We start from the raw sequence: 27,987 nt of genomic DNA, 5'->3' as shown, positions 1-27,987 counted from the left end.
TTGTGGGTGGAGAGATGAAACCTTTAATATTTAATTTTATTTAGTAAAATAGAAAAATGAAGAGGAAAATGTCAAAAAATTGAGCAAAAAATATTTATGATAAATATTGACAATAAAGTATGAACATGGTAAAAATATTATTAAGAGAGGCAAAATACATCAAAAGCACCAACTTACCGAAAAGTCGATATCACCTAAAAAGTATCACCTCGCCTATACCTAACTTTATTATTTATATAGATATAGATTTCTTTATTCCTCATTACTTAGGTCCTCGATCTAAGTTATATATGTGATTTCTTTTCTTTTTTTAATTATTTTTTTTTATTTTATGGAATCACATCTTTCTACAGTTAGTATTCAAATCAACTTTAAATTTTTTATTTTATTTTTGATAAAATAATTTATAGCAACTTAAATATTTATAACTTGTTTTAGATAATAAATTTTGATGGTTTTCCTTTCATTTTTAAACTCTGTGATCAATTAAATATCATCACATAGGTTGAGATGAATGGAATAATATTTATGATTAAATATTGACAACTGATAACTTGTATGAACATGGTAAAAATATTATTAAGAGCAACAACAATATTTATAATCAATCCAAATTTATGATGTCTAAGCTGATCTCCAAGAAAATGAATTGTACTATGCTGATGAGTTATAAGCTAAAAATAAATAAAGGTCAAAGGAACACTCAGTGGGGCTCATGTTCAGAAAACTGCTAGTCCCAAAATAATTGCAGAAGTGGTACAAGATATTTAAGTGGGGCCCACATTTTGTGGAGAGAAATAATGTGATTTTTTTCTTTCTAGTAGAGAATCTGAGGGCTTTTCCGCCATTTATCAACAGGAAGCTCGTCTATTCCCTCTCATTAAGAGTAGTAAAGTAAAGTAATAAAATATTTAATTCTGGGGACTCTGATGAATCACGTGTTGTAGTTTAGTTCCACATAAATTAATTGCATTGCGTAGTTCTCACTAGTTCTTAAAGGAAATGAAGCAGAAAAAATTGCTGTGCCGCTGAGATCATGAAAGAAAGGATGAAAGACTTTGTGCCAAGGCTAGATGCTTCTCAAAATAATTCAGTGGTGGGAACAAAATGGAGATATCTGAAGAAGAAAACTACTACAACAACAACCTTATTAACGATAACGTTGTTGTTTTTCTTCTCTCTAATCGCAATTTCTTTCTTGTCCTTGACCGGACGGTTTGATCTTGTAAGTCAATGTGTATTAACCTTAAAAAATGCATATTTATAAATTCTCATGTAATCATAAATAGCTACTCCAGCTTGGGTTGAGACTCAAATTTTTCCACCACTAGTATTTTGTATTTGTGTTTTCCGCTCTATACAGATACAACATTGACCTCTAATTCTTTTTTATCTCTCTTTTTATGCTTCTTGATTAGTACTTCTTAACTAATTATGGTATCTTTAAATGTATGCAGGCAAAATACAGTGGCAATTTTTCGACGAAGCCCCAAATTCTTGACTACGCATTGGATTGTGCTGCATGGAATCAGTCCAATGCATGCCCAAGAGATTATCCTACATCATACAAACCCTTGAACCCTAATAACTCAACATGTCCTGAGTATTTCAGATGGATTTATGAAGATTTAAAGCCTTGGAAGGAGACAGGAATCACTAGGAAAATGTTGGAGAAAGCAAAATGGAACGCATATTTCAGATTAGTTATATTGGATGGCAGAATTCATGTCGAGAAATACAATACAAAATTAAAGAGATCCTTTCAGACTAGGCATTTGTTCACTATGTATGGTATAGTACAGCTCCTAAGGTGGTACCCTGGGAAATTGCCTAATTTGGAGATCATGTTTAAGACCGACGACTTGCCGGCCATCCGATCCAAGGACTACCGCGGACCGGACTCCGGCCCTCCGCCGTTGTTTAGCTACTGTTCAGATTTGCAAAGTTTGGATATTGTCTTTCCAGATTGGTCATTTTGGGGCTGGTAACCTTCATTTACCCTTAACCACTTTTTTTTTTTTTATAACTAGACCAGCCTGCACACACCTCAACTAAAATCACGAAATACCTACTACTACCTTTAATAAGCACTTGCACGATAACTCTGTTCACCATGACTTGGACAAATAAGATGTTTTTGCCTCCGCAGGGATTTGAAAAAAAAAAAAAAAACCTTTGATTTTCCTATATATCAAGAAGATACGACTTTTGAGGCTGCTTGAAAGTTGGACAGAGACTAAGAACATGACTAATGTTATTAAATTTTGTAGGGCTGAAATAAATATAAAGCCATGGAGAAATGTGATTAAGGACATAAAAGAAGGTAACAAACGAACCAAATGGAAGGATAGGGTACCCTTTGCTTATTGGAAGGGAAATCCCAATGTTTCTCCCATCAGAAAAGACCTCTTGAAGTGTAATGTTACTGACAAACAGAGCTTTTTTTCTTTTTTCTGGACTGACAACAACGACTTTGATACTCTCTTATACGTCCAGGTTTGCACTGCACATTATTTTCTCCACATTTACATTATGATAACTGTCTGTTATGGTTTAATTCCTTCTTATTTTTTACCAATAAACTGTATTTTGATTCAGATTTCATTAGTTGAATAGTGATTACATTGCAACACATTTCACCGCTTAATGACAAATCCTCAGGACTGGATTGGACAATCCAAAAACAGGTATAAGGAATCGAATCTTGAAGGTCAATGCACCCATAGGTATCATTGTCCTCTTCCACCTAAAAGCTGAAAAATAAAGAGCTTCATTGGGTACATACTGGAATTTGAAAATCTTGTTGGGTTGATTGCAGATATAAAATATATGTGGAAGGATCGGCATGGTCAGTGAGTGAAAAATACATTTTGGCCTGCGATTCTCCAACGTTGTACATACGAACCCGTTACCATGATTTCTTCAGTCGCTGGATGATTCCCCAGCAGCACTATTGGCCCATTAGAGACAAAGATAAATGTAGGTCTCTCAAGTTTGCTGTTGAATGGGGCAACAATCACACTGACAAGGTATAACTTGCTAAGTACTTTTTTTCAGAAATAGCAATACTGTCAAAATCAACTTGAGCGCACCTCGACTGTTCCACCAGTAACTGTCACTCCCACCCTGTATAGGTACCGGGCAACTTTGCCACCAAGACTTAGGCAAATGGAAAGAAATCATCTAGCATTTTTTACACTATTAGTTGATAAAACTTAAGCTCATTTATGAACAACTCATTCTTGTAAAACTGATTTTTGAATTTCTTGACAGGCACAGGGCATTGGGAAGGCAGGAAGCCAGTTCATTCACGAAGATTTGAAGATGGAATATGTCTATGATTATATGTTCCATTTGCTGAATGAATATGCAAAGCTGCTGAAGTTTGAACCAAGAATTCCTGCAAATGCAGTTGAAATATGTTCGGAATCGTTGGCATGCACTTCAGAAGGTATTTGGAGAAAGTTCATGGAAGAAGCTTTAGAGAAGTCTCCTAATAATACAAATCCATGCACCCTTCCTCCACCTTATGATCCTCGAGAACTTAAAGCGTTTGATGAACAAAAAATCAAGGCAACACAACAAGTAGAGGCATGGGAGGATGAATACTGGAGCAGGCTAAACAACAAGCATTAGGGCCATTTCATGCAATTTTCTTCCCTTATCCTAATGTTTGTTGTACTTTCAAGTAGAAATACCTTAATGCATTTGTTATGTAGACAAGGATAACAAAATTCACATCATATCTAGAATCACACCGTTGTCCAACAGAGATTACACCGAGTTTAGTTCGGGAATAAGATAAGTATCAGACAAAGAAATGGACCTCTGTATAAATAACATTCATATTAGCTCCATCACTAGCACAGTAGCATGGATAGAGGATGCATTAGAAATAGGAGTTCCGGAGAAAAGCTTGGAAGAGTATGTCATATGATTACTGTTGGATATTTGGTTCTGGGTTGCGGGTCGCCCATGTGGACTAACTTGACCCAATTAGAGGAGATAAAGTTGAGAAGTTACAAGAAATAAAGTTGATTAGTCACAGGAAGTTATTTTTAAGAAAACTTCCACTATGTGACGTGGTAAATAGAGGGAGGGATCACATTTCCTTTAACTGGTTCTTTTTTTATCCTCGTGAACGCTTCTTGTCTCTTCTTCAACAGAGAAAATATTTCTCTGGTTATTTTCTCTCAACAAGCACACAAAGCATAACGGAGACATCTAGTTCGTGGCATCCTAACTTTATTTTCTAATGATTCAAAGTTCGACTTGGGACGATTATTTTGGTGGCAAGTTCAACGATTCTTCCGTTGCGTTAAGGTACACAATTCGTTGTTCTCGCCCGGTGATTTATTCTAACAATGGCATCAGAGCCAGGTTTATTTGAGTGCTAGACTGTGACTAACAAATGTAACAGTAATAGGTGATCGAACTTCATTGAGAAAATTAATAACGTTCACTGTTAAAAGGAGATTCGCAACATTCGCAATGTAATGTTTGTTATTCACACTACAACAAAATATGCTTTTAGCGGTAATTAATTTGCGGCAATAACATAATTGCCGCTAACAAAATATGCTTTTAGCGGTAATTAATTTGCGGCAATAACATAATTGCCGCTAATTATATTCTAGAATTAATTATTACCTGGAAGACCAAACTTTAACCCTAACAATAAATGCCGCTAAAGACTTTAGTGACCTTGAATCTAATAAAGATTAACCAATTCAAGAAATGTTTTTGTGAAATAACTATCAAGCCATTAAAGGAAATATATTCGCTACTAAAGCACCTCTTTTGTTGTAGTGTCATGATGTGTGAGACAATTTCGTTTATATGTTGTGGTGCTGTTATTTTATTTTAACCACTGTATTGAATTTAGTAGAGTCCATCAATAATTGCGGCAGTCGAATAACTTCGACTTAACCAAGCAGCACCGTAATTTCTCTATGTAGCCTTAGCAATAGAATCAAGAATTCTGTTGCTTGGAGTTTAACCCCTAAGCGGTTTTTTTTTTTTTTTTTCTTTTCTTTCCGTGAAAGAGACTTTTATATCTCCATTTTTTTTAATTAAAAAGAAAGGGATTGTGCAAAAGTGGTGTTAGAAATAGGTGTCTTGTTCCTAGTTTTGCAGATGCATTAGGAAAAGGCATTTGTGTTTTGAATATACCATTTTTTATCTCTTTGTGAAATCTAATTGGAGCAAAGTATGTTTCGTGATTTCTTATTTAAAGGCTTACAATATCCTGACATGAAACTCTGGCACGCCATAAGCTTTATGTTTTAAAAATTTTGATTGTGCCTTCTGCCCACTAAAGATAGTTGAAAACATATAGCTTGAGAGCAAATTAAATTTGTCATATGATGTGTTAGGTGAAAGTCATGAAATATTGTTTTTCCCGTAAGGCAGAGCAACATATTAATTTGGTTGCAGTCATTTGAAGGCAAAATAATTCATGCCCAATGCTCTAGCATACCAATTCTATGAAGACAAGATTGTTGTTGGCTTATAGTCAAATACACCGTGTGTGCAGACCAAAAAACTTTGAGGTTGGCACATGAATATATTCTATTAGAAAATTGTGGCCTGTGGACAACTCTTTATTTTCTTGTGTGAAGAAACGGATTAAGCCATGTCTTAGTAATTCTTTGACTGATAGATTAGCGGTCCTAGAAGGATCGAATATTTATAATTAAGAATGTGACCTTTTACTAAATTTCTCTTCTACGAGCTATTGTGACATATGTTGTCATATTGAAGGTTGTAACCATTCTAGGGTGTTTTCTTGTCCTGTTTAAGAAGTGGGTGACGGAGGTGAATGAGCTCGAAGTACTCCAAATGGGAGTGACACTAAGAGCCAAGTTAGGGACAACATAGAAGAGCATGTCGATATGGGACCATTATCAGTACTGGTGATTATTAGTTTGAGATCGTAACGTCGAATGTTTCGACGACGATACAAAAGATCTTTAGGGATGAGAGAACTTGTCATAGGTAAGGGAGAAGAAAATTGAGGAATTTATAAAGTAGAAAATGGTCTTTTTCTTGTTACTATACAAGTACGTCTTTTGCCTATTTGGGGTGAAATTAGCAGAATTGATAAGTCATTATTTCTGGGTTGAATATTGATCATCTTGTCCATATTGGAGGATTCGCTCCTAGAATATTGTGACAAAGGATCTCATAATATTTATTACGGGTATGGTCCAAATTAGTCCCTTTGGGTACATATTCTGGCGCTTGAAGCCAAGTGGGAGGATTAATAAAAAGAAAAAAAGAAAAAAGAAAAAAAGAAAGGACATTGAAGCTTAAATTAAGAATTCTTTGCTTCAAAAGACATGTCCAAGGCCTCATATTTATCAACCATATCCTGTAGACTAGCCAGCTAAGACTTTTGGCTGAAAGAGTTGTAAAATTGTTTAATTAATATGTGTTGATTGTCATGTCTGTTATATTTCTACTAATTGGTATGTATAGGAAAGTGTTGTAAGAGGATAATACTTGAAGAATCTGTATGATGCTAGTCACAAATGTGATTTGATACATACTAAGAAATGATTTTCATTTTTGATTAATCATTTGGATAGTAGATGATGATTGGAAATTAAATGACGTTTCGATTCTACACTAAATGTGAAATCATTATGGGAATTGATTTGCTTGAGTGTGTATATCACATGTATAATTGATGAGTCTGACTTGCACAATTGTCTCTCATAACAGACTATGGCTTCAAAAAGTATAATTGTTGATTTGAATAAGTGTGATAAGTCAAACGGCGAAAATCATGATACATGGAGCCGAAGATATGATTTATATTGAAAAAGCAAGCTGCTCTAAAGAGTATAAACTTTGTGATGTGGCACCCAAAGGAGGGTAACACTGCCTAACATAGGAGAGATCTCGATACTTACAATGAGTAGAAGAAGAGAGACTTCACTACCTATGAAATTATTGTAAGTTCAATTGTTAATGATCTTATATATGATGTGAATAATATTTTACTGCTCATGACATATAAGCAAACTTATGAGATACATTTAGCAAAAGGCAAGTGTGACTCTGCTTAGACAGTTGACAATTAAGTTTGACACGTACATAAAGTGAAATGATCACAGTGTCAGGCACCACCTAAGGGTGATGTTTGGAATAATTGCTCAACTTAGAAGTGTTGGTTATATTACCTCTGATGAGCAAAAGGTTCAGGTAGTAATCTGGTCTCTTCCCAATACTTGGGAACAGTTGGAGGTTAATTTAACCAACAACGATAACATCGAAACATTTGTTGATGTTGCCCATAATGTGGAGCTTGAAGACGCGAGGCTAAGTGCTGCTAAAGCTATATCTAGTGCCTATGTGGCAGAATCAAGTAAAAAAATAAAGCTTTCAGGCTTCAAGTGCAAGAAAATTAGAAAAGGGGAAAGGAGATCGGAGGTGGACCCTCCAAGAAAAGAAACCTACCGAATTTCAAGAAGGAAAAGTGGCATAACAAGAAAAAAGACAAAAAATAAGATAAAGTGTTGCTATTGTCAGTACTGCTCTTCTTGTATTGGGTTTCCCTTTGAATTTCAATAGCAATTGTGAAAATTACTCTAGAGAATATTTTCTATGGTTATGGACACCTTTATGATGGTTTCTTAGTGTAAATTGTAATCCTTTCACTTATGACTATTATGTGGACTAATACATTATGACATGCTCTCCGAGTAACAAAGATGTTGTTATAACATGGCATGTAAGATAGAGTCATATTGGGCAAGATATAATGAATTGATTGGGTAAGGAAGGACACTTGGGTTCTTTCTCCAAAATAGGCATGTCAGCTTGTGAACATTATCTTGTCGGAAAGATTACATATAAATCACTTGGTAGGTTAAGAGAACTGAATTTTTATTGCAATTAATCCATTCAGATGTCTGTAATTCAATAAACATGAAGGCTAGGTCTGTTGTGTTTCTTTTCATTATGTTTGTCGATGATTTCACGCACTTTGATTATATCTATTTGATTTCTCATAAATCTGAGCACTTGAGTGCTTTAGAAGATATATGAATGAAGTTGAGAATCAATTAAAAGGCGTGAATATTGATAAAGACAATTTGATGAATTATGTAATGAAAAGGGCAGTGCCAGACAATTAATTATTCCTTACACACCTCAACAAGATGATGTTGCAAAAAGAAGGAATAGAAAATTATTGGACATGACAAGGTCCATGGAAAGAATGCATGGCTACCGTGTTGCCAAGGTTCTTGAAGAAACCTGGATGAGCTACGGCCTACGGGTGAACACCTTCCCTTGCTCCAAATTCCCAATTTGCTTGCTGCCAAAATTTCTTTTGCTTGAATACAAAATAAGTGAGTAACACATATAATGAACACCTTAATCGTGCTATTTAATGTGAAAACGTAAAACAGCTTTAAAGAGTTGAAATTTAATGTGGAATGTAGAAAGACAATAATGAGGTAAGATGTATTAGTTTTTCTGAAAGAAAACCTAAAGAAACAGAAGGAAGAGAGAACCATTTCTTTTGCAGCTTGCTACTAAAAGGAAATTGTTGTTTGTTTAATGTGATTTTTGCATCTTTAAAATTGAGTTTAATTGAATTGAATGAGTAGAATAAGGGAAGGTTCATTGCTCTTACTAATAAATTTAATAAAAATTAATTACAATAATTATAGGGGAAGTGATGGGAAATATAATGCTATTAAATGGTGAGTGAGTCTTTATTATGGGTGTAGAGATGAAACCTTTAATATTTAATTTTATTTAGTAAAATAGAAAAATGAAGAGGAAAATGTCAAAAAATTGAGAAAAAAGATAAATGCCAATGGAGGCCACAAAGAGGTGTCACATCACCTTGTCTATCCCTATTTTTATTATTTATATAGGTATAGATTTCTTTATTCCTTATTACTTAGCTCCTCGGTCTAAATTTATATATGTGATTCCTTTTTCTTTTTTTTTCTTTTTTTTTTTATTTTTTTTATTTTGTAGAATCACATCTTTCTATAGTTAGTACTCAATTCAACTTTAAATTTCTTATTTCATTTTTGATAAAATAATTTATAGCAACATAAATATTTATAACTTGTTTTAGATAATAAATTTCGATGGTTTTCCTTTCATTTTTAAACCGTGGTCAATTAAATATCATCACATAAATTGAGATGAATGGAATAATATTTATGATTAAATATTGACAATTGATAAGTTCTATGAACATGGTAAAAATATTATTATATTTTTACCATGTTCAGACAACTGATAACTTGTATGAACGAGAAATGGCGGCGTCATACTATACATGAGAAAGAGATGACTGCCATTGTGCATTGCCTTCGCACATGGAGACATTACTTGCTGGGGTCGAAGTTCGTGGTCAAGACTGACAATGTGGCCACCAGCTACTTTCAAACACAGAAGAAGCTCACACCTAAGCCGGCTAGGTGGCAAGATTTCTTGGCTGAGTTCGACTATGTGCTGGAGTATAAGCCGGGTAAGGGTAACATTGTGGCCGATGCCTTGAGTCGAAAGGCCGAGCTTGCTGCCATCACTTCAGTAAGTTGGGACATCCGAGAGGCTATAAAGGAGGGCATGCAACATGATCCAGCAGCTAAGCAGCTTATGGAGTTAGCCACCCAGGGAAAGACGAGGCGTTTTTGGGTGGAAGATGGTCTATTGCTCACCACATGTCGGAGGGTCTACGTTCCGAAGTTTGGAGATATTAGGCGGCGGATCATGAAGGAGATTCATGACACGTTATGGGCCGGTCATCCAGGCCAACGTCGCACCAGAGCCTTGGTTGAGTCGGTCTACTATTGACCGTGCATGCGAGAGGACATTGAGTGTTATGTGCAGACTTGTCTTGTGTGCCAACAAGACAAGGTTGAGCAGAGACAGCCTAGAGGACTTTTGGAGCCACTACCAGTTACGGAGCCTTCATGGGAGAGCGTGACTATGGACTTTATCACTTGTTTATCGAAGTTTGACGGTTATGACACTATCATAGTGGTCGTGGACAGATTTTCAAAGTATGCTAGCTTCATGCCCGCCACAGCAGGATGCACAGCTAAGGAGGCCGCCAAACTATTCTTCAAGAACGTGGTGAAATATTGGGGCTTACCAAGGCATATCATCAGTGATCGAGACCCCCGCTTCACTGGGAACTTTTGGAGGGAGTTGTTCGGCATACTTGGCGCGGAGCTACACTTTTCCACTAGTTTCCCCCCACAGACTGATGGATAAATAGAACGGGTCAATCCTTTATTGGAGTGCTATTTGAGGCATTATGTGAGTGCGCATCAGAAGGATTGGACAAGGATCTTAGACATAGCCCAATTCTCCTGTAACCTGCAACCGAGTGAGTCTATGGGGCAGACACCATTTGAGATAGCCACAGGTCAACAACCACAAACTCCACATTCACTACCGGCAGCGTTCGAGGGGAAGAGTTTGGGCCAATGGGTTCGAGGAGCAGCTTGACACTGCTAAGTCCTACTTGCACAAGGCAGCAGAGAAGATGAAGAGTTTGCCGCCACAAGCGTCGTCCCACAGATTATAAGATTGGGGACATGGTTTTGGTGAAGTTTAATCCGAGGCAGTTTAAGGCACTACGGGATGTGCACCAGAACTTGTTACGAAACTATGAGGGGCCGATTAGGATCGTTACCAAGGTGAGCAAGATCTCATATAAGTTAGAGTTGCCGCCTCATCTAAAGATTCATCTCATCTTCCATGTCAGCTTGCTCACGCCATACCATGAAGACAAGGGTGATCCTATCCGAGGTCAGTCGAGTCAGGCGTCGACCATCACCGTCTCTCATGATCGGGAGATCGAGGCTATCATTGATTACCAGGCCAGGCGAAGACAATGGCAGAAAGCCACGGCCATGCTTCTCGTCCACTGGAAAGGGCAGTCACCGGAGGAGGCCACATGGGAGCGATATGAAGACTTGTGGCAATTTAAAGACAAGATCTGAGAGTTTATGCAGGAGCAATGCGCTGCGGTCATCGCAACATCAGGTGGGGGAGAGTGTGATGACCCACCATGTCATCATGCCACCTAGGTGCCACTTGGCACATATATTTGCCATGTGGAATGGTTACATAAAAGGAAGACTTGATAGTATGGGAAGATTCTAGAGACATTTGGAGAATTCCCTCAGAAGACTCTAGAATTCCATGGATTTGCATGGAAAGTCCTTAGAACACTCTAGTTGTGTAGAGATTTCCAGAATAGGGGCTTCTTTGTAAATATTTAGGAACTTATGTAATAATTATTATTTACATAGTAGTCCCTAGGGGAGTAGTATAAATAGAGGGCATTCATTTGTAAAAGGCATCAAGCAAAACAATTAAGTTCTCTACAATACAAAAGCTTCCTTTAGCCAATTTCTCGTCTTTCTTAACTACCATTCTCTTAGCAATCTTGAGGGTAGTAATCTAGGCTGACTTGGCATAGCAAGATCGTGAGCAAGTTGTGCAAGAATGTGAGCGAATTGTCAAGTGCCGCGCATGCGCTTAGTAGAAGACTAAGGACATGACAAACAGCTCTATAATAACAAACGGGAAAAGCCCCAAAATACAACATTCCACTAAGATTTTCCTTTCGTTATTTGACTATTTCTGATAAGCAATGTTGCACATTTAACGTGAAATACATCTTCAAAACAACAAATATATATAAACAAGAAAAAGATAAAACAAATAACTCCAACAACTCTTTTCACTCACTCTTTCCCTCATTCCAACCCTCCAGGCCTTCCCTTGCTCCTAACTACAATCATTATGCAAAATGTGTTTTAATTTTTGTTTGTTTTTCTTTGCCTTCTCATTCGAAAATTAAATGAGAAATGTTTTATTAAGTACCTATAACCTAATTAGGATGTTTTTATTAAGTACCTACAACCTAATTAGGCTGACTTGGCATAGCCCTTACTGTTTCCACTCATCATTTTGTAGGCAAGGATGCAAAATACAGCATGAGTTTCTTAATTCTTCCTACTTAAAAGATATTAGTAACTTCTTTCCTTCCCCCCCCCCCCCCCCCCCCCTCCCCCCCCCGGACCCCCCACCTTTTGGTAATCTATCCGGTTCAAATAAGGGTCAACTTAGCCTTTTTTAAAATTTTGGATCAAAATAATTGTTCACTCGTATAATCAACAAGGAATTAATTATTTTCTTTCAATTTTATCCTTATTTAGATAAGTGAATTTTTATGTATTCAAGAAACTATATTAATTAGGTAGTAATAATTAAGGATAGTTTGGTCAAAATGCTTATTTTTTTCCTAAGGAGTTGATATTTTCTCAAGGGGTGTGTTAAATGCTGAGTGGAAAATTGAGGAGTGTTCTGTAGAACGTACAACGACAGCCCAAATAGGATTATACACTATGCGGCATAGTCTATGGCCAATAATTGATATCCAAACAAAAGATCATTATTTTTAGCCAATAACAGAGGATCATGTTGTACTATAGTATGTATTCAATAAATCAAAATAATTACACTATCGAGTAAAATTACAGTAATTTATATCAATATCAGTAATTTTGGCGCTTACATTCCAGCCATTGAAGAAGCTATTTGGAGCTTAGCAATCGCCATTACAAGGACATTGTTTCAAACTTTCGTATCACTATTTAAAGGAGACTAAAGTGTTATCCAAAGGGCCCTTGATAAATGGGTTAATTTCTGTGTACCCTGAAAAATTTCCAAATTAGTAACGCAGCCCTTGTAATTTTCGGATCTTACTTTAAGACTAGTGTTTTAAAAGCCGTTTTCGGGGCGAGCCTTGGGGCGGGGCGTACCAAAAATGCCCCGAGGCGATGGGTCGGGGCCTAAAAGTCGCGCGTACGCCCAAGAATTCGGGGCGTACGCTCCGGCGCTTGGGGGCGAGTTTTTTTTTATTGGGGCGTGTTGGAGCGTAAGCCCAGAAAACTTTTTCAAACTAAAATGAAATTTGTTAAATAAGTCCTTAGTATAATGCCCAAATTCTCAAAAGTCAACATGTAATTACTCAAATATTTTAAAAAGGAACTGAAACATTAAATTTAAAATTCAAGACCTTTTTTATTGCTAGAATGCCTAATATATGTTCTTTTCCAATTATTTATCTTTTCTTCTACTATCTCAAAAAAGTAACGAGCAAATACTTGACTTGTAAAAGTTAGTGTATAATAGATCGTTTTAATTAGTTTTTTTTCGCGTATATATATATATATATATATAATAGATTGTTCTAATTAGTTCTTTTTTTTTTTATATATATATACATATACATATACATATATATATATATATATATATATATATATATATATATATATATATATATCACTTATTTATAGTTTTCTTCAATTTTTTACGCTATTTCACCTATTTAAAAGTATTTATTATAATTATATCATTTTATAAAATACTAAAAATTAAAACCCCGCGGGGCTTACCCCCCCCCCCCCCCCCGTGCCTCGGGCTTACGCCTCACTGAGGCAGACGTAAAACGCCCCGCCTTACGCCCTCGCCTTTTAAAACACTGTTTAAGACCCTCCAATATGATACCGGAATACTGTTCTGCTGTCTATTAGAGTATGATTTATACTACTTAATATCTTATGAGTTAGTAATAACTTTTAATAATTGTTACGATTAAAACTTATGGAATTAATTTATGTAAGAAAAAGGGAATGATGCGATCACACACAAGTTAAAATACAGTAGTAATTTAAAAATCCTTAATTAGCGGTATATAGCACACTCTTACGACAATTAAATATAACAATTTGGCGAAGTATATTAATTATTTGGAAAAACTTCACCGGCTGTCTATTTTGTGAATTCATGTTTAACTCTTTTCCAAATTTTAAAGATATTGCAAATATAAATCCAACAGCAAATCTTCTTCAGAATATAATTTTTCAAACTTTAATCTATTTCAAGCGAGAATCATACTATTCTAAAAGTGAGAAGGCCCTAAGTTGAAAAGTTAAATTACCAAAATATCCATTAAAAGCTAAACAACATTTTTACCCCTCATTTAAACACTATTTCTATACTATTTTTACACCAAATAGTAAATTTACCTACCAATAAATGAATCAATTAAATGGGAAATAAATCAATTAAATGGAAAGATCCATGTATCAATCACTTCTTCAATTAAGATAACAAAAGAAAGAGTTAATAAAAACAACCAAAAAGAAAAAGTAAATCAAAAGATAGAAAACGTGGGAGCTATCTGTTCAGGCTTTTGGTTTTCTTGCAAATGTGTGTTAAAGTTCAAGAGTAAAATAACAGGAGTACTAAATTTAAAGAGTCACACGTACTATAATATTAAATAAATGTAATGATAGAATATGAAACTGCATTATGACTGCATGAACATGTCTATTTACATTCCAAAGAATGAAAATGTGATAAATAGCAGCAAGCGTTTATTCCATGATCTGCTGCAAAAACTCATTAAATATCTAATTAAGTTCTGATCAATGATCAACAAGATCTATAAGAATTACCATTACAAACGCTTACTTTCTTCCATTTTTCCTTTTTCTCACATTTGAGATATTTAGAGACAGTAAAGAAAATATTGGTAAATTATATATAGGAACTTTCCTGAAAACAGTAGAAGATAGTACTGAAGTTGCAGTTTAAAGAGGTAATTTTATTTTCTTCATTGTTATTTTCTGTGAGCATTCATCAAACTGTATCTTGAATTTGTGCAAGCTTTGATTAAGAAATACTCCCTGACATTTTTTTGTATGAAATAATGCCTTTTTTGTTTTGTTTCCTTATTAGTAATCTTATGAACTTCTACAACAGTAATGGAAATGTTAAGCAGTTTCTTTACCGTTCTTAGATGGATATAAAATGATAATAATGACTTTGAAATTCTAAAAATCACTATACTCCTTATTGTGTCTTATTTTATTGTGACTTTTTTTTTTTTTTTTTTTTTACTAATTATCCTATTTAGTTGATTTATTTTTTACTTCTACTGTCAAATTAATTATATCACAACTAATATTCTTCTAACAAATGCACATATGAAGAGACTAGCTCATTATTTTGAATCAGACAAACGGTACATGTACGTGCAACTACAATTTATGTACATCAATTATATTTTTTATTTCAATAATTACTGAGTATTATCTCCAAAAAACTAGAGAAAAGACATCATTTAACCCCTGAACTTGGCATGAAAACTCAGTTTGGAAACTAAACTTAACTTATATTTATTTACCCCCCTTTTAACAACTTACGATTTAATTATCTTCCCCTCTAGTGGCCCGCCTCGCCGAGGGCCGGGTAGTGTTAGACACGCGCGAGCTAATTGGTCCACGTCATTTATTAATTCCCCAACTTATTTTTACCCGTTCCCACATAAAACCCGACCCACCCCCAATTAAATCGACCCATCCCAAACAAAACACCCAACCACGGTTCCAATCGACACTTTTCCCCTTTCCACTACACAACCAAACCTCCACAAACCGATCATTGCAAAGTTAAAATCCGAAAATATACGTAAATCTTGTCGTTTCGAGTGATATTGAAGATTAGTTAGCCACAAAGGTACACGATTCTTGTTGTTCTCGTTAGGGTTTGTCTAGATTTCGATTTCGTTGCAAAAAATTAATCTTTAACTTCGTTTTTTTTTTTTTTTTTTTTTTGGTGTAAATGGTAAATCGAATTTGTAATTTTTCATTTGTTTTCAATTTTAGGTTTTGTGAAGAAAACGGACGATGTGTTTGTGACTCGAGGTTTAACCACCAGGTAATTTAGAAAAACCCCTCGTATTAAGTATGTTCGGAGGTAGTGTGACAGCATTATTTTGATGTTGATCTTGATAAATTCTCTTATTTTGAGCTTGTTTACTATGTTAAAGAAATCGGTTATAATGTTTCATCTTGTTGTGTATATATTGCACTACCCAAATGTCGATTTGTAGAGGTTGGTTAAAAGTGATGTGGACATTATTGGTATTGCACCTCAATTAAAAAACGGAGATATTGTTGTAATTTTTCTCGACTCATCTTGTTGAGGAACCTATCGTGGTCCCCCTGCTCTTCCACCTATTACCCCCGCGGGAATCTTTATCGTTTTTGATAACCCCACACGCGAAGATATAAATGAAAAGGTAGTGCGAAGTGCGCGAGGGTAGTCAAACATTCGGGGGTAGCCGGGGCGCTTAGGGTCAAGAGGGCCGCCGGGTCTTGACGAACCTTGCTGGCGGCCACTGCTACTACTTCCGACCGACGATGACGATGATTCCGATTTTTGTAGCGAGAGCTGAATCCGGCGAGTCCGACAAACGCAATGGCAGAGAAAGCGCGAAGAAGAAGAATTTGATAGTGATGTTCGGATTTATGAGGATAGGAATCTAAGGAAAGATAGGTGGCTCTAAAATCAAAAAAGAAGAAAGATAAGGCTAAGAGATCCAAGGGATAGATTTAGTGGGCCAAAGGGTGTGATATGGGACATTATTTAATATTTATCTAGAAGTAAGAGTACTTTTCAAGGAAAATTGGGGACGAGCCATTTTATGACTCGATGAACCCGTTAACTTTGAAAGAGACCGATGATTAAGCCGATGACGGCGTGGTTAAAAAGCCTACAAAAAAGTCAAGGAGACCAAAAAGAATTAGAAATAGTTATTTTTTATCCTAAGTGTAAAGAAATAGTTTTGGGAGACTCGGTCTTGCATTTGAAAGTGCTAAGCGCTTTAGGAAAGCACTTACTAGGTATGCGCTTCAAGAATACGTAGAGTTGGATAAATATGTCAACAACTCAACTAAAGGTGAGGGTAAAGTGCACCGCCGGGCTATCCATGGTTATTGTTGCCGCTTACGATTCTAGAACAAATGATTTGTCAGAAGAATTATAATCCTTTCACAAGTGCAATGGCACAACAAAGAACAAGCTTGGTAAATTCTTTGTATATTTCGTAAAGGTACAAGGATAGAATTATTTCGAACCGGCATTAGAATTTTTGAGCTTCAAAATTTGGTGTTAAAGGAATTGGAGGTGTATATTGGTGGGATCGGTGGCAAGGAAAGCCGTAAGCATTGTTTTGCAACAAATCATGGGTGACAATGTGTAGGAGTTCAAAAGAATTTCGATTATAGGGATGAGCTTTTAAGGACTAATCCGTAGCACATGTGTGGTTAGGGTCGAGTGAAGAAACTTTTCAAGCGTGGAATCAAAAGGTTTCAGTCCTTTTATATATGTTTTGATGCCACAGTTAAGGCATTCAAGGCTGGTCAGAGAAAGCAATTTGGGTTTGACGGGTGTTTTTTTTAAAAGTGCGTTAGTAAAGTGGCAATTGCTTGCGGTTGCTCGTAGTGACGGAACAACCGTGATGCTACCACCGGCTTGGGGCAAGCTTGTCAAGCCGAGAATACTTTTACTGAGATGGTTTGTCAACATTCTAAGGCATGATTCGAAGTTCGAGATGGGACGATTTGACAACTCTTTCGTATATGCAAAAGGTAATGTATTCGTTATCGATTAATTTTTTCATTCTCTTTAACTTATGTCGCTTCTTATCGTCACCTAATATTTTTTTACATGTTATTGTAGGTCTGGATATAGCCATTAAGGATCCGTTGCCAAATGCAGAACAATGTGTGCAAGACACGTGCTTGCCAATTTTTCCAAAAAATGGAAAGGCATGTAGATTAGTAAACCGGCTTCGAGACGTGCTAAGTCCACATACGAAAGCAGGAGTTGCAAAAAAATTTGGATCATACGGAGAAGTTGTGTGATGGAATAAATGGAGATTTGTTGTATTACAACATAGATATAGGTGGTCCAAGGTCTACTTTTTAAATACCTCACTGCTGTGATAGTGTTGACAACAACATGGCCGAGAGTTTAATTCCCGGATTTTAGGCCCAAGGCACAAGACCATTATCACAATGCTCGAGGAAATTAGAGTCAAAATGATTTAGAATGGTAGGACAATTAAGAGAGTTTTCTGAGACTTGGATAACAAACATCACCAATGGCTTTGAAGGTATTGCAAGAGAACACATCAAAGTCAACGAAGTGTACTGGAACGGAACGGGTGAATACGGCTTTGGAGGTCAAGGATGTACCGGGGTAATAAATTCATAGTAAATCTGAACAGAATACTGCGAGATCTTGGATGCCGAAAGGTATTCCTCACGTCATGCCATAGCTACACTTCATTTTAAAATTGAAACCTATTGACTATGTTGCACATCGGTACACTAAGGACACTTACCTCAAAACATACAACTCATTCATTCAACCTCGTTACTACTATGGCAATGTGGCCAAAGACAACCAATCCTCCCGTCCTCCCACCCGAGATTAAAAGTCGCTGTGTAGGCCAAGGAAGTGTAAGAAAGGAGCAGACAGGAAACAAGACAGTGAAGCCGTCAAAAGAGGCGCGAGATGAATTCGCAGCTTCGTGCCATGCAAAGGGTCACAAAAGGGTCATTCTACGAATCCACAATCTGTGAGAGGCAGAGGAAGTAAGTGCGTGGGAGAGACAAGTACTAGTTCAACAAGGTCAAGTGTTGGTTCTTCTACGCACCAAGTAATTTCCAACCAAGTAGAAAGGAAGACCAAGAGGTTCTACCAAATGTAAAAACTCTCCTTGTTATTTACTACTTGATTAAATATTACAGCTTTTACATTGACTCTAACTACTTAAATATGAATTAGGCCACATTATCGCCGCAAGATTTCAATGAAGTGGCACAGGATACTATCTACATCACATGTATTACTTAGCTTGTTAAATTACCACTTAATCAATTTTACAATTCTAAGTGTTTGACACCCTTAAATGTGATTTAGGCTTCCTGATGCAAAGGCATCGCATCGGAAGCAGGGCACCCTTTAAGAGGCCAAGAGTTGTGGAATTCGGGAGTACTTCGTACCCAAAGTGGTTTCAAAATTGTCAATGTAAGTTTGCAACCTCATTAACCATTTATCAAAACAATCTAGACTAATGGAGATCTATTTAGCCTAATGGATATCTATTTTGCTAATGTACCGGAATGGCAAATCGACTCCAACCATGCCTATGAATTCAAGCAGAGTCACCGGTAGTCTTGGACAACACAAACCAAGACCAGGAGGACTAAAATGGAAAAGTAGTCCAAATTATGACACAACAAGGTCTTCAACAAACGAGTGGACAAAAGAGAACGAGAACAGGCCAAAGCCGCCGAGTTGAACCTTTAAGTCAAACGAGTTCATCACCGGCCTTAAAATGAAACGGAAGTTTCTGACTCGCAGATTTTATGTCTTTGGTCGATCAAGTATAAAGAAGGATCGGCAGATTTTAATGTTGTTTTGTGAAACAATTATGGTAGATGATGTACATTTGTCAAACAAATATGCACTTAGGCTTTATCAATTTTGGAAGTTCGTGGATCAGTAATTTTGCCCCGTAGTGACATTCTATTGTTGGAATATTAAGCAAATGGGATCGCAATTTTGCCCCGTATTGACATTCGTTTCTTGCAATATTAAGCAAAATTCGATCGGCAATTTTGCCGTATATTTCCCGGTTTTGTGGCATTTCCCGGTTTCCCGGTGTCAGTGCATGACATTAAATGCATAGAGAAGCCGCCACCACACGTAATTTCAGGTATAACACTAAATGCAAGAAATGTATTTGAGCAAAGGTTTACACATTTCAAATAGCAGACGTGAAAGCAAAGTTGTACACATTTGAAAATAAAAACGCATCAACGGATGCAAGTAAATGCATTATACGATTACAAATAAACACATTGAATCCGAGTTAGTAAATGATGGTAGTTGGTACTTGGGAGTGATGGTCAAAACTAATGAATCCGAGACATCATTAAGTACTTGATCACACTAACACTATAACTCAACTCAACTATAACAGGCCTTCTTTCCATTTCACTTTCACTCAACTCAAATAACTCTTAACACATATAGTGACATTAAAGAGGGCCCTTTATCTAAGATGGATGAAATGGAATGTCCGATGTTTTGACAAAGAATTGACGAAATCGTACGTCGAAAAAGACGATTTCGTAAGTCTTGTCGTATTATATATTTTCAATCGTTCTTTTACCTCTTTTTGGTAATAACATGTTTTTTTTTTTTTTTTGCGCATCCTTCCAACTCGACATACCGGAATTTCTTCCAAACACCGACAAGGACGCTCGTTGTTCATTACGATGATCATGAGTATAATATGAAATACAAGGTTGGCGTATACACGCGCCTCGCTCAAGGTTGGAAAGCCTTCATTGATCTTTGCGGATTAGGGATAGAGATGTGTTGTGTTTTAAGGCATGTTTAGATGAGAACCGCATAGTGTTTTTTGTTCATGTAGCGAGGATCCGGAGATAGTAATGATAGATTAGGTTTCCGCATTCTCTATTTAAAGTAATTTATAAAATTTCTCGACTTATGCTATCATTTTCAAGGTAATATTTTCCATAACAACAAAATTCTTCAACAAGAGCATAAAGTTCTTCCATGACATTTACATTACAACAAGACCATAAAGTTCTTACATTACCTACTACGCGATTACAACATACAACAACATAAATTCAGCTTGATTAACGAAGCCGCCAAAAAAGCCAATAAATATTCCCCACGAAATCAAAAGCAACATCCTTGTATTTGCAAGTTTCTCCTCCAAGTTTAGAACTTTTTTCAAGTCAAATTGCTGTTTACTCTTCAAGCCAATTAATTCCTCCTTCATTTTGTTAACTTCATTTAGATGTCTAGCCTCAATGGCAATTAATTCTTCTTGCAATTTGTCCCTTTCGATCTTGACCGCATCTAACGACAACGTCAAACTTTGAACATTATTCCACTGCATCTCAAGAAACAATTCATCTTCCCATTCCCAAAATCCACAAGAATTGCCCTTAGGCCTCGGACATTTGTAGAATTTCCGTCCGGGATTACTAGAGTCGATGAAGCGAGGTGTTTTGCAACGGTGCCACAATTACATTTTACGTGAGATGAACGAAGTACCTTGAGACATTTATGAACCCACAAAATTTTCGAATTAGAACACGGAGCGATTATGGACGAAATTTGGAGGAGAAATTTGACGGAGAAATTTCGTGGAGGAAGAATACATATATGAAGGAGCAATGGTGTGAGCAAGAGGAATTTCATGAATGGGGAAAAAAATGGGGCCGATTGAAGGTGATGAAGATGAAGATGAAGTTGAACTTAGGGTTAAAAGGGTGGTGGGTCGGGTTGGGATTAAAAGGGGGAACGTATTATAATCGTTCCCCAGTCGATTTGTATTAAAAAAAAAAAAAAACGTTAACAAAAATTAATTAATGCGCGGGTGAGGCGCTGTCAAACACGCGCCCGTGTCTGGGCCACTAGAGGGGGAAGATAATTAAATCGTAAGTTGTTAAGGGGGGTAAATAAATAGAAGTTAAGTTTAGTTTCCAAACTGAGTTTTCATGCCAAGTTCAGGGGTTAAATGATGTCTTTTCTCAAAAAACTACTACTCCTTTGCAGATGTACCATGAAATTGACGGTGGTCTTCTACCATCATAAGGAAGACATGTGTTGATGAAATTTTTGCACAATTCCTACAATATATTAGTTATATTCAACAACAACTTCTTGATATGTATGTAACAGTAAAAAAAAGGAGACTACAGTTTCTTAAAGATAAGACAAACTTTTAGGCATGAAGTATTTGTAACCATAACCGAGGCACATATTCAAACTTATGAATGTTGCTGGTATATCGAAACACACAAGGAAATTAACAAGTTGTATACTTATATATTAGCAGACCTGCATCGTTGAAGCCGTTGAAAATAATACTTTGGTATATTGAATTCATGTTTGTTTTGTAGTGTTTTCTTCTACTTTAGTAACCGATACAATTGGTAAATGTACACCGCTTGACAGTGAAGGATATTCTTTCACATTTATAACTAGAAAGAATTTCATGTTCGTTGTTATGCTTATTTACACAGTGACAATAATTAATAACGATCGAAATGGGTTTATCATTCATCAATATGAGCTTGCACTTTTCCCTCCAAGTTTTGCGTAATACATTGCATATTTACTTTAAAATATTTGTACTGAATAGCATGAGATACACGTGCAACGCCATTACTAATTTACTATATATATGTTTCAATAATCTCAGTTCTCACCCCTCTCTCCATCTTTTGCTGGTTCTTTGCCTTTCTTTGTGATTACGTGTTTATATTTTATGTATTTGGAAAACAAGTAATTCGGTAACAAAATCATTTGAAATCGATGCTTTTTTTACTTTGTTTATTATCAGTTTATTTTCTATGTTTGATTGAATTCTAAAAGAAAATAGCACTCAGCCTTTTTCTTTTCTTTTCTTTGTTACAAGGCTTTGAGAAGTTAAGTAGAAAATGCTTCAATATTTTAGTGTCAACTCGTTGGTGAGTGCTTATTGACCTTTCCGATCGACTTTCCATTTTGATAAAAACTTGACAATGAAAGGAAATTAAACAACATCACTATCACTAAAGTTATACTTTATGGCAGTGATGCAATGGGACTATCTTCATTAACAGTACAAAACATGAATTTGATGTTTAACTGTAGTGAAATAGTATCGACTATGAAATATGGGAGATGGCATGGATAAGATCGATCGAGAGTGGGAGAGAATCATTGATGCAGGTCCTTACAAATTAATGAAAAGAGCCTATGATTTTGGACTCGCTCGAGCACTCGGAGCCTACATTGTAGGTCGGCCCCTGATTTGACTATCATAGAGCGTATGCTCCATTTATTTATTAATGAAAGAAGGCCTACGATTTTGGACTCATGCTCCATTTATTTTGGACACAACAAACAAAGCAAGTTCGACCATAACAAAAGAATAAAAAATACAAGAAGTTAAGCTAATTGTAGATAAATATCTTGTGATTAAAATTAATATCGTACATTCATACCTGACTAAGAAAGTTGGAATTTCTATGTGATCTCTTGCACCTAAAAGGCAAGCTATAAACACCAATTTTTAAATACATTGAATTAAACCTAACGCACTTAGTCATTGTTTAAGTTTAATTTACCAATGACCTGGACAAGAAGCTTAAAAAAACCAAAATCTTCATCGAGCTATGAGGTTTAATCCCACATGATAAAGGTGGTCCTAGCAGGTTGTAATATTTATAAATTACCTGTGACAAATCCTGTCTTGACAACAGTTAAACCTAAAATCCAATCTGAAAAGCTGTGGTTTTAGGTTGGCTGTCTTATGTCCCTAACAATTGGAGACAATAGAGCTTTATTAAATTAAATGATGAAAGTATCCATGTTAATTTTTGTTAGGAAAATGATTTGATTTGGACAATTGTACGTAAAGTTAGGATATACAGAAGAAGAAGAAGAATATTCCTTTTTCAATAACACCGACTATTTTGCATGCACCTCAAGTCCTCAACTGTTTCATCTAATACTTATTGTTTTACACTAATACATATACTGAAGAACTTTGCCATTAAAATTTAAATAGGTAGGAAGATCTCATTAAGCGTTTGTTATTTTAATTGGAATCTAAACCCAAGTCTCTCCAGTATTTTCTAAGGCTTCATTGACCGTCATGCCACAGGCTGGGCAGGATAAAAAAAGGGTATATTCCTTAACCTTTAATGGATGCATATCATAGTCATAGTATCATTCTAATATCTGAAGTTTAAGCCACTGGTGTTTACATTATATATCCAAGGACCAAGGTGAATTAGGTCATAAATAATACTCCTATCATTCTAATATCAGAAATTTGAGAACCAATGGATATTGTTGTTCATGACCAATGCCTAGGAGTCGTCCAGTTATTAGTATTTTATATGACAGTTACGATTCTGATTTCCACTAAAAAGATATTCACAGTACAGTAGATAGATTTACAAAATGGTCATCATTTACCAAAAAGAAGGGGAAAATAGTCATTCTACTGGAGGTGCTTTTTTGCCTTTTATTTCCCTGTAAATTGTAAATGTCTTCATTGTTGCAGTTAGAACGTACACATGAATAAATAAATTAATAAAAAGAACATTTAGATTGTAGTGTTGATTGATGAGCTTTGAATATCATCATAATGACTGATGAGTAATGGACAGGATGAAGGCATGAAGCACAAGGTTGCAAGCTGCATGCAGTACTTCGTACTAACGAGCCTTGAATAATCTCATGTAAAATGTGCCATGAAAGTGCTTCATTTTGGCAACATAATGACGAAATAAGTAGTACATATCCTTAAGGTGGTACCCTTCACGTGACTTCCCAAGGTGTAAATTACAGTAAGAAATGACCTTTAATTACCTCCTAAAAAAAATCTATTTTTAGTACTTTAGATAAGTAAAAAATAATTAAATGAATATTTCTTCGACGAGAGACAAGCTAATATACTCAGTTCCTACACTTATTCTTTGCATAAACGTTAATCTTATTGTCATACTTTCTAAGCTCCGGTGGCACAGCCCGACCAGAACAGAGAAATCCAAGTCCGAAATTGTCACTTGCTGCCCAGGCTTTTCCTTACTTTGTTTCGCATACTTACACTATTTCAATACGAATATCTAAGTCTTATTGGTAACTCTGATCCATGTGTCCCTGACCACGTCTATAAATTCAACTGAACCGTTTTATGGGTAAACAGTTTGGTGCCCATCGTGGGGCCGGGACAGTTGTGGTTGTCATTGTGACCATTACTTGTTTTACTAACTTCACTTAAGTTTCCTGTTTTTTCCTAAGTATCTATTCCAGGTATGACAGGAGTTAATGAAAACAACGAACGGTGCAGACCAACGGGCCAACTCCCACTGGGACCGGATGGACAACCTCTTCCAACCGGACTATAGCCACCGCACGTGGAAAATCCAATAACAGGAGGAGAACATGGCCTCAACAACGAAGCGGACGGTATCCCTGCCGATGAAACTATGGCGGAGACCATCCAAATTCTGAGGGGGCAACACTCCGGAATGATGGCAGAAGTGGAACGGCTAAAGCAAATCATTAAAGCCTTGATGGGAGTACCGGTAGGCAGGGCCGCGCCTCCCACCGGCACACCTACGCCTGTTACCAATTTGAACGCCACCGATGGAAGCAAAAAGTAAACCGCGGGAAGGAACTAGAGACAAGCTCCCAAGTGAATTTGCTCCTGATGATCCCTTCCAAGTTAAAGTCAAGAGGTTCATGAGGGAAATCACCGGGAAGATGGACCAAACTACCAAAGAGGCCAAGAAGAATGCGAAGGAATTTCAGAAGCGCCTTAGTCAAATTCCCCGGGCACCCCTGGGTCATCGGGCTCCGATTCAAAGAAATACAAACAAGTGGCGCATACACCCGAGGCCGCACGAGCCCGTGCGTGTTCAAGATGCCTGATATTCCCAATTACGATGGCACCATGGATCCGAAGGATCACATCACTGCCTACTCTACGGTGGTTAAAGGCAATGACTTGCAATAGAAAGAGATCGAGTCAGTGTTGATCAAAACAATTGGCGAGACCCTCGCGCCGGGGTCCTTGACGTGGTACTCCCAGCTTCCGGAACATTCAATCACGTCGTTTGCCATGTTCGCTGATATTTTTATTAAAGCTCATGCCGGAGCAAGGAAGGTGAAAACCAGAAAGACGGATATCTTCCGCATCGCTCAGGGAGAGTCGGAGCGTCTTAGGGATTTTGTTACCCGGTTCCAGAAGGAAAGCATGTTGCTACTTGCCGTACCAGACGAGTAAGCAGTAGAGGTTTTTACTAAGGGTTTGAACCCTTTAAGTTCAGACGCTTCCCGAAGGCTCAGGTAAAGTCTCTTGGAATTTCAAGCTACAATATAGGAGGACGTGAACAACCGGTATGAATCCAAGATCCGAGTGGAAGACGACTTGATGGGAGCTCCGTCAAAGAATCATTTTCAGCCATACGCTCCACCGTGTCGCGCAGCGGTCCCAAGCATAGGTCAGTGGAGAAGACTAGGGAAAACAAAAAAGATAACTCCGGAAGGAACGGACAGGGGCTACAGCCCAAGAATAACCAGTCTGGGTTTCTTTCGAAGGGGACGGAGCATCCCAAACTTTTGAATTACAATTTCACCATTAGCGAGTCTCAGATGGTGGATGTTCTGAAAACTCATCCATCATCACGCCCTCCTAGGTCGTTGCGATCTGACCCAAGCTCCATAGATTAGACGGTTTGGTACGAGTTTCATGGGATTCATGGGCATAAAACCACCGATTGTAGACATCTTCGGGAGGAGGTGGCCAACATGCTTGTCAGGGGACATCTCCGAGAATACCTGAGTGAGAGATGAAGGTATAATTATGGTAGGGTCAACCCCTCGAGGAGAAAGATGCGCTAAAAGCTCCCGAGCACATCATCAATATGATTTTCGGAGGAGCTACGATCGCTGGAACTAGCTTCACAAAGATCTAGGAAAATAAAAATCTCGGTAACTCATGAAAAGAGAACTCGGGAGCTTCCAGAGGATGATGCAATTACTTTCTCCGACGAAGATGCAGCAGGCTTCACTTTACCCCATAACGAAGCTCTTGTCATTACCGTACTCATTGGTCGCAGACAAGTCAAACGGGTCATGGTAGATCCAGGGAGTTCTGCTAATATCCTTCGCTTGAAAGTGGTGGAAGAAATGAGACTTCTTGAAAAGATGATACTTGCTGCAAGGATGCTTTCCGGGTTCAATATAGCCAACGAGACCACCAAGGGCAAAATTAACTTGCTCGTGGGAGCTGGTGGGGTCACAAAGTTGACGAAGTTTTATGTGATTGGCGGCGATATGCAGTACAACGCTATTTTTGGGAGACCCTGGCTCCACGACATGAAAGCTGTCCTCTCGACGCTTTATCTGCTACTCAAATTTCCTACTCCGGATGGGATTAGATAGATTCAGGAGGAACAATCGACAAAGAATATGTTCGTCATAGAAGAGCTCGCAGCAGTGGAAAGCCCAAGCAAACCTGCCTTATACCAATTACAGAGTTCGGGACCCGCATCAAAGCCCAAGCAAACCTGCCTGATGTGGTTTTACATGGCTATTCGGGAGGAAGGATAGCCATCGAGGGTGACAACCCCGATATGGTGCTTCTATGCGATTTTAGGGAACCTTAATGGTCATCCCTTCGTTTCATTGACTTTGCCGGTATTGGCATTATTGTTATTGTCGGTGAGTTACTTGATGTTGATCTTCGATTTATAAATGGAGGACTTAATCTTGATAAATGGCATAATGAATTGAAAAGTGATTTAACTCTCTTAATGGTTTCTAATAATGGTTTCTCTAAGTTTGGTAAATGGTTTTATCTCTACATTTCGAACTGCTTTACTTACATTATTGCACTGCCTTATATTAAATTATTTTATTTTACATTATTTATTGTCCCGGAGACACTCACTACTGGGTATACCATTATTGTTTTTGATGGTGTGTCAACTAACGTAGAAGAGCAGGTTCGTGATACGCCTACAACTCAGGAGAACTTGCTGCTTTTGAGATTATTCGGTGAGCCCACATGATTGCTCGTGGGACACCATTCTATCTTTACTTTTCGTGTTTTAGTTTCGGGGCTGCATCTCGATGATTTAGACATTTACTCATTATCTTAGAAGCTCCATAGATATGTCAGATTGTGGGTAGTGTGTTGGAGTCTCGTATGACTCGTTGGGGCATTTTGCCACGTTTATTAACTAAGTATTTGATTTGACTTCTGCTGAATTATCTCTAAGTATGGTTATGCTTTTATCCAATTTATTAATGGCTTGTTTCATATTTATTAAGATAGGTTGTTTAACAGAAACGATTAGATGTTTATTGATTCATAAGGTGCTTCCGATGTTATCCATAGCATCAAATGACTGTTATGCCTAGGGTGGGTTTTGGGGCGTGACAAGAAGTGGCCAGTTACACCCAAAGACTCATGGGAAAAAATTAAACAGATGAACCTGGTCTTCCAGTCTATAGCAA

The 27,987-nt window shown here is 37.1% G+C and overlaps 1 protein-coding gene across 2 annotated transcripts; it reads left to right on the top strand.

Annotated features, from left to right (window-relative positions):
• The first annotated feature begins 896 nt into the window (after window positions 1-896).
• LOC132063989 (uncharacterized) lies at window positions 897-3,821 on the top strand. Of its 2 annotated transcripts, XM_059456823.1 has the most exons (7): window positions 897-1,161; window positions 1,458-1,984; window positions 2,271-2,359; window positions 2,405-2,496; window positions 2,662-2,726; window positions 2,819-3,029; window positions 3,274-3,821. In XM_059456823.1, the coding sequence occupies exons 1-7, from the start codon at window positions 1,108-1,110 to the stop codon at window positions 3,634-3,636; spliced, it is 1,401 nt and encodes a 466-aa protein (XP_059312806.1). In that variant the 5' UTR covers window positions 897-1,107; the 3' UTR covers window positions 3,637-3,821. The 2 variants fall into 2 exon arrangements, with proteins under 2 accessions (XP_059312806.1, XP_059312805.1); XM_059456822.1 differs by having other exon boundaries at window positions 2,271-2,496.
• The last annotated feature ends 24,166 nt before the right edge of the window (window positions 3,822-27,987 follow it).

Source organism: Lycium ferocissimum, chromosome 7 (assembly GCF_029784015.1).
Source record: "Lycium ferocissimum isolate CSIRO_LF1 chromosome 7, AGI_CSIRO_Lferr_CH_V1, whole genome shotgun sequence".
NCBI lineage: Eukaryota > Viridiplantae > Streptophyta > Magnoliopsida > Solanales > Solanaceae > Lycium > Lycium ferocissimum.
This window is presented reverse-complemented; position numbering and strand designations above follow the sequence as displayed.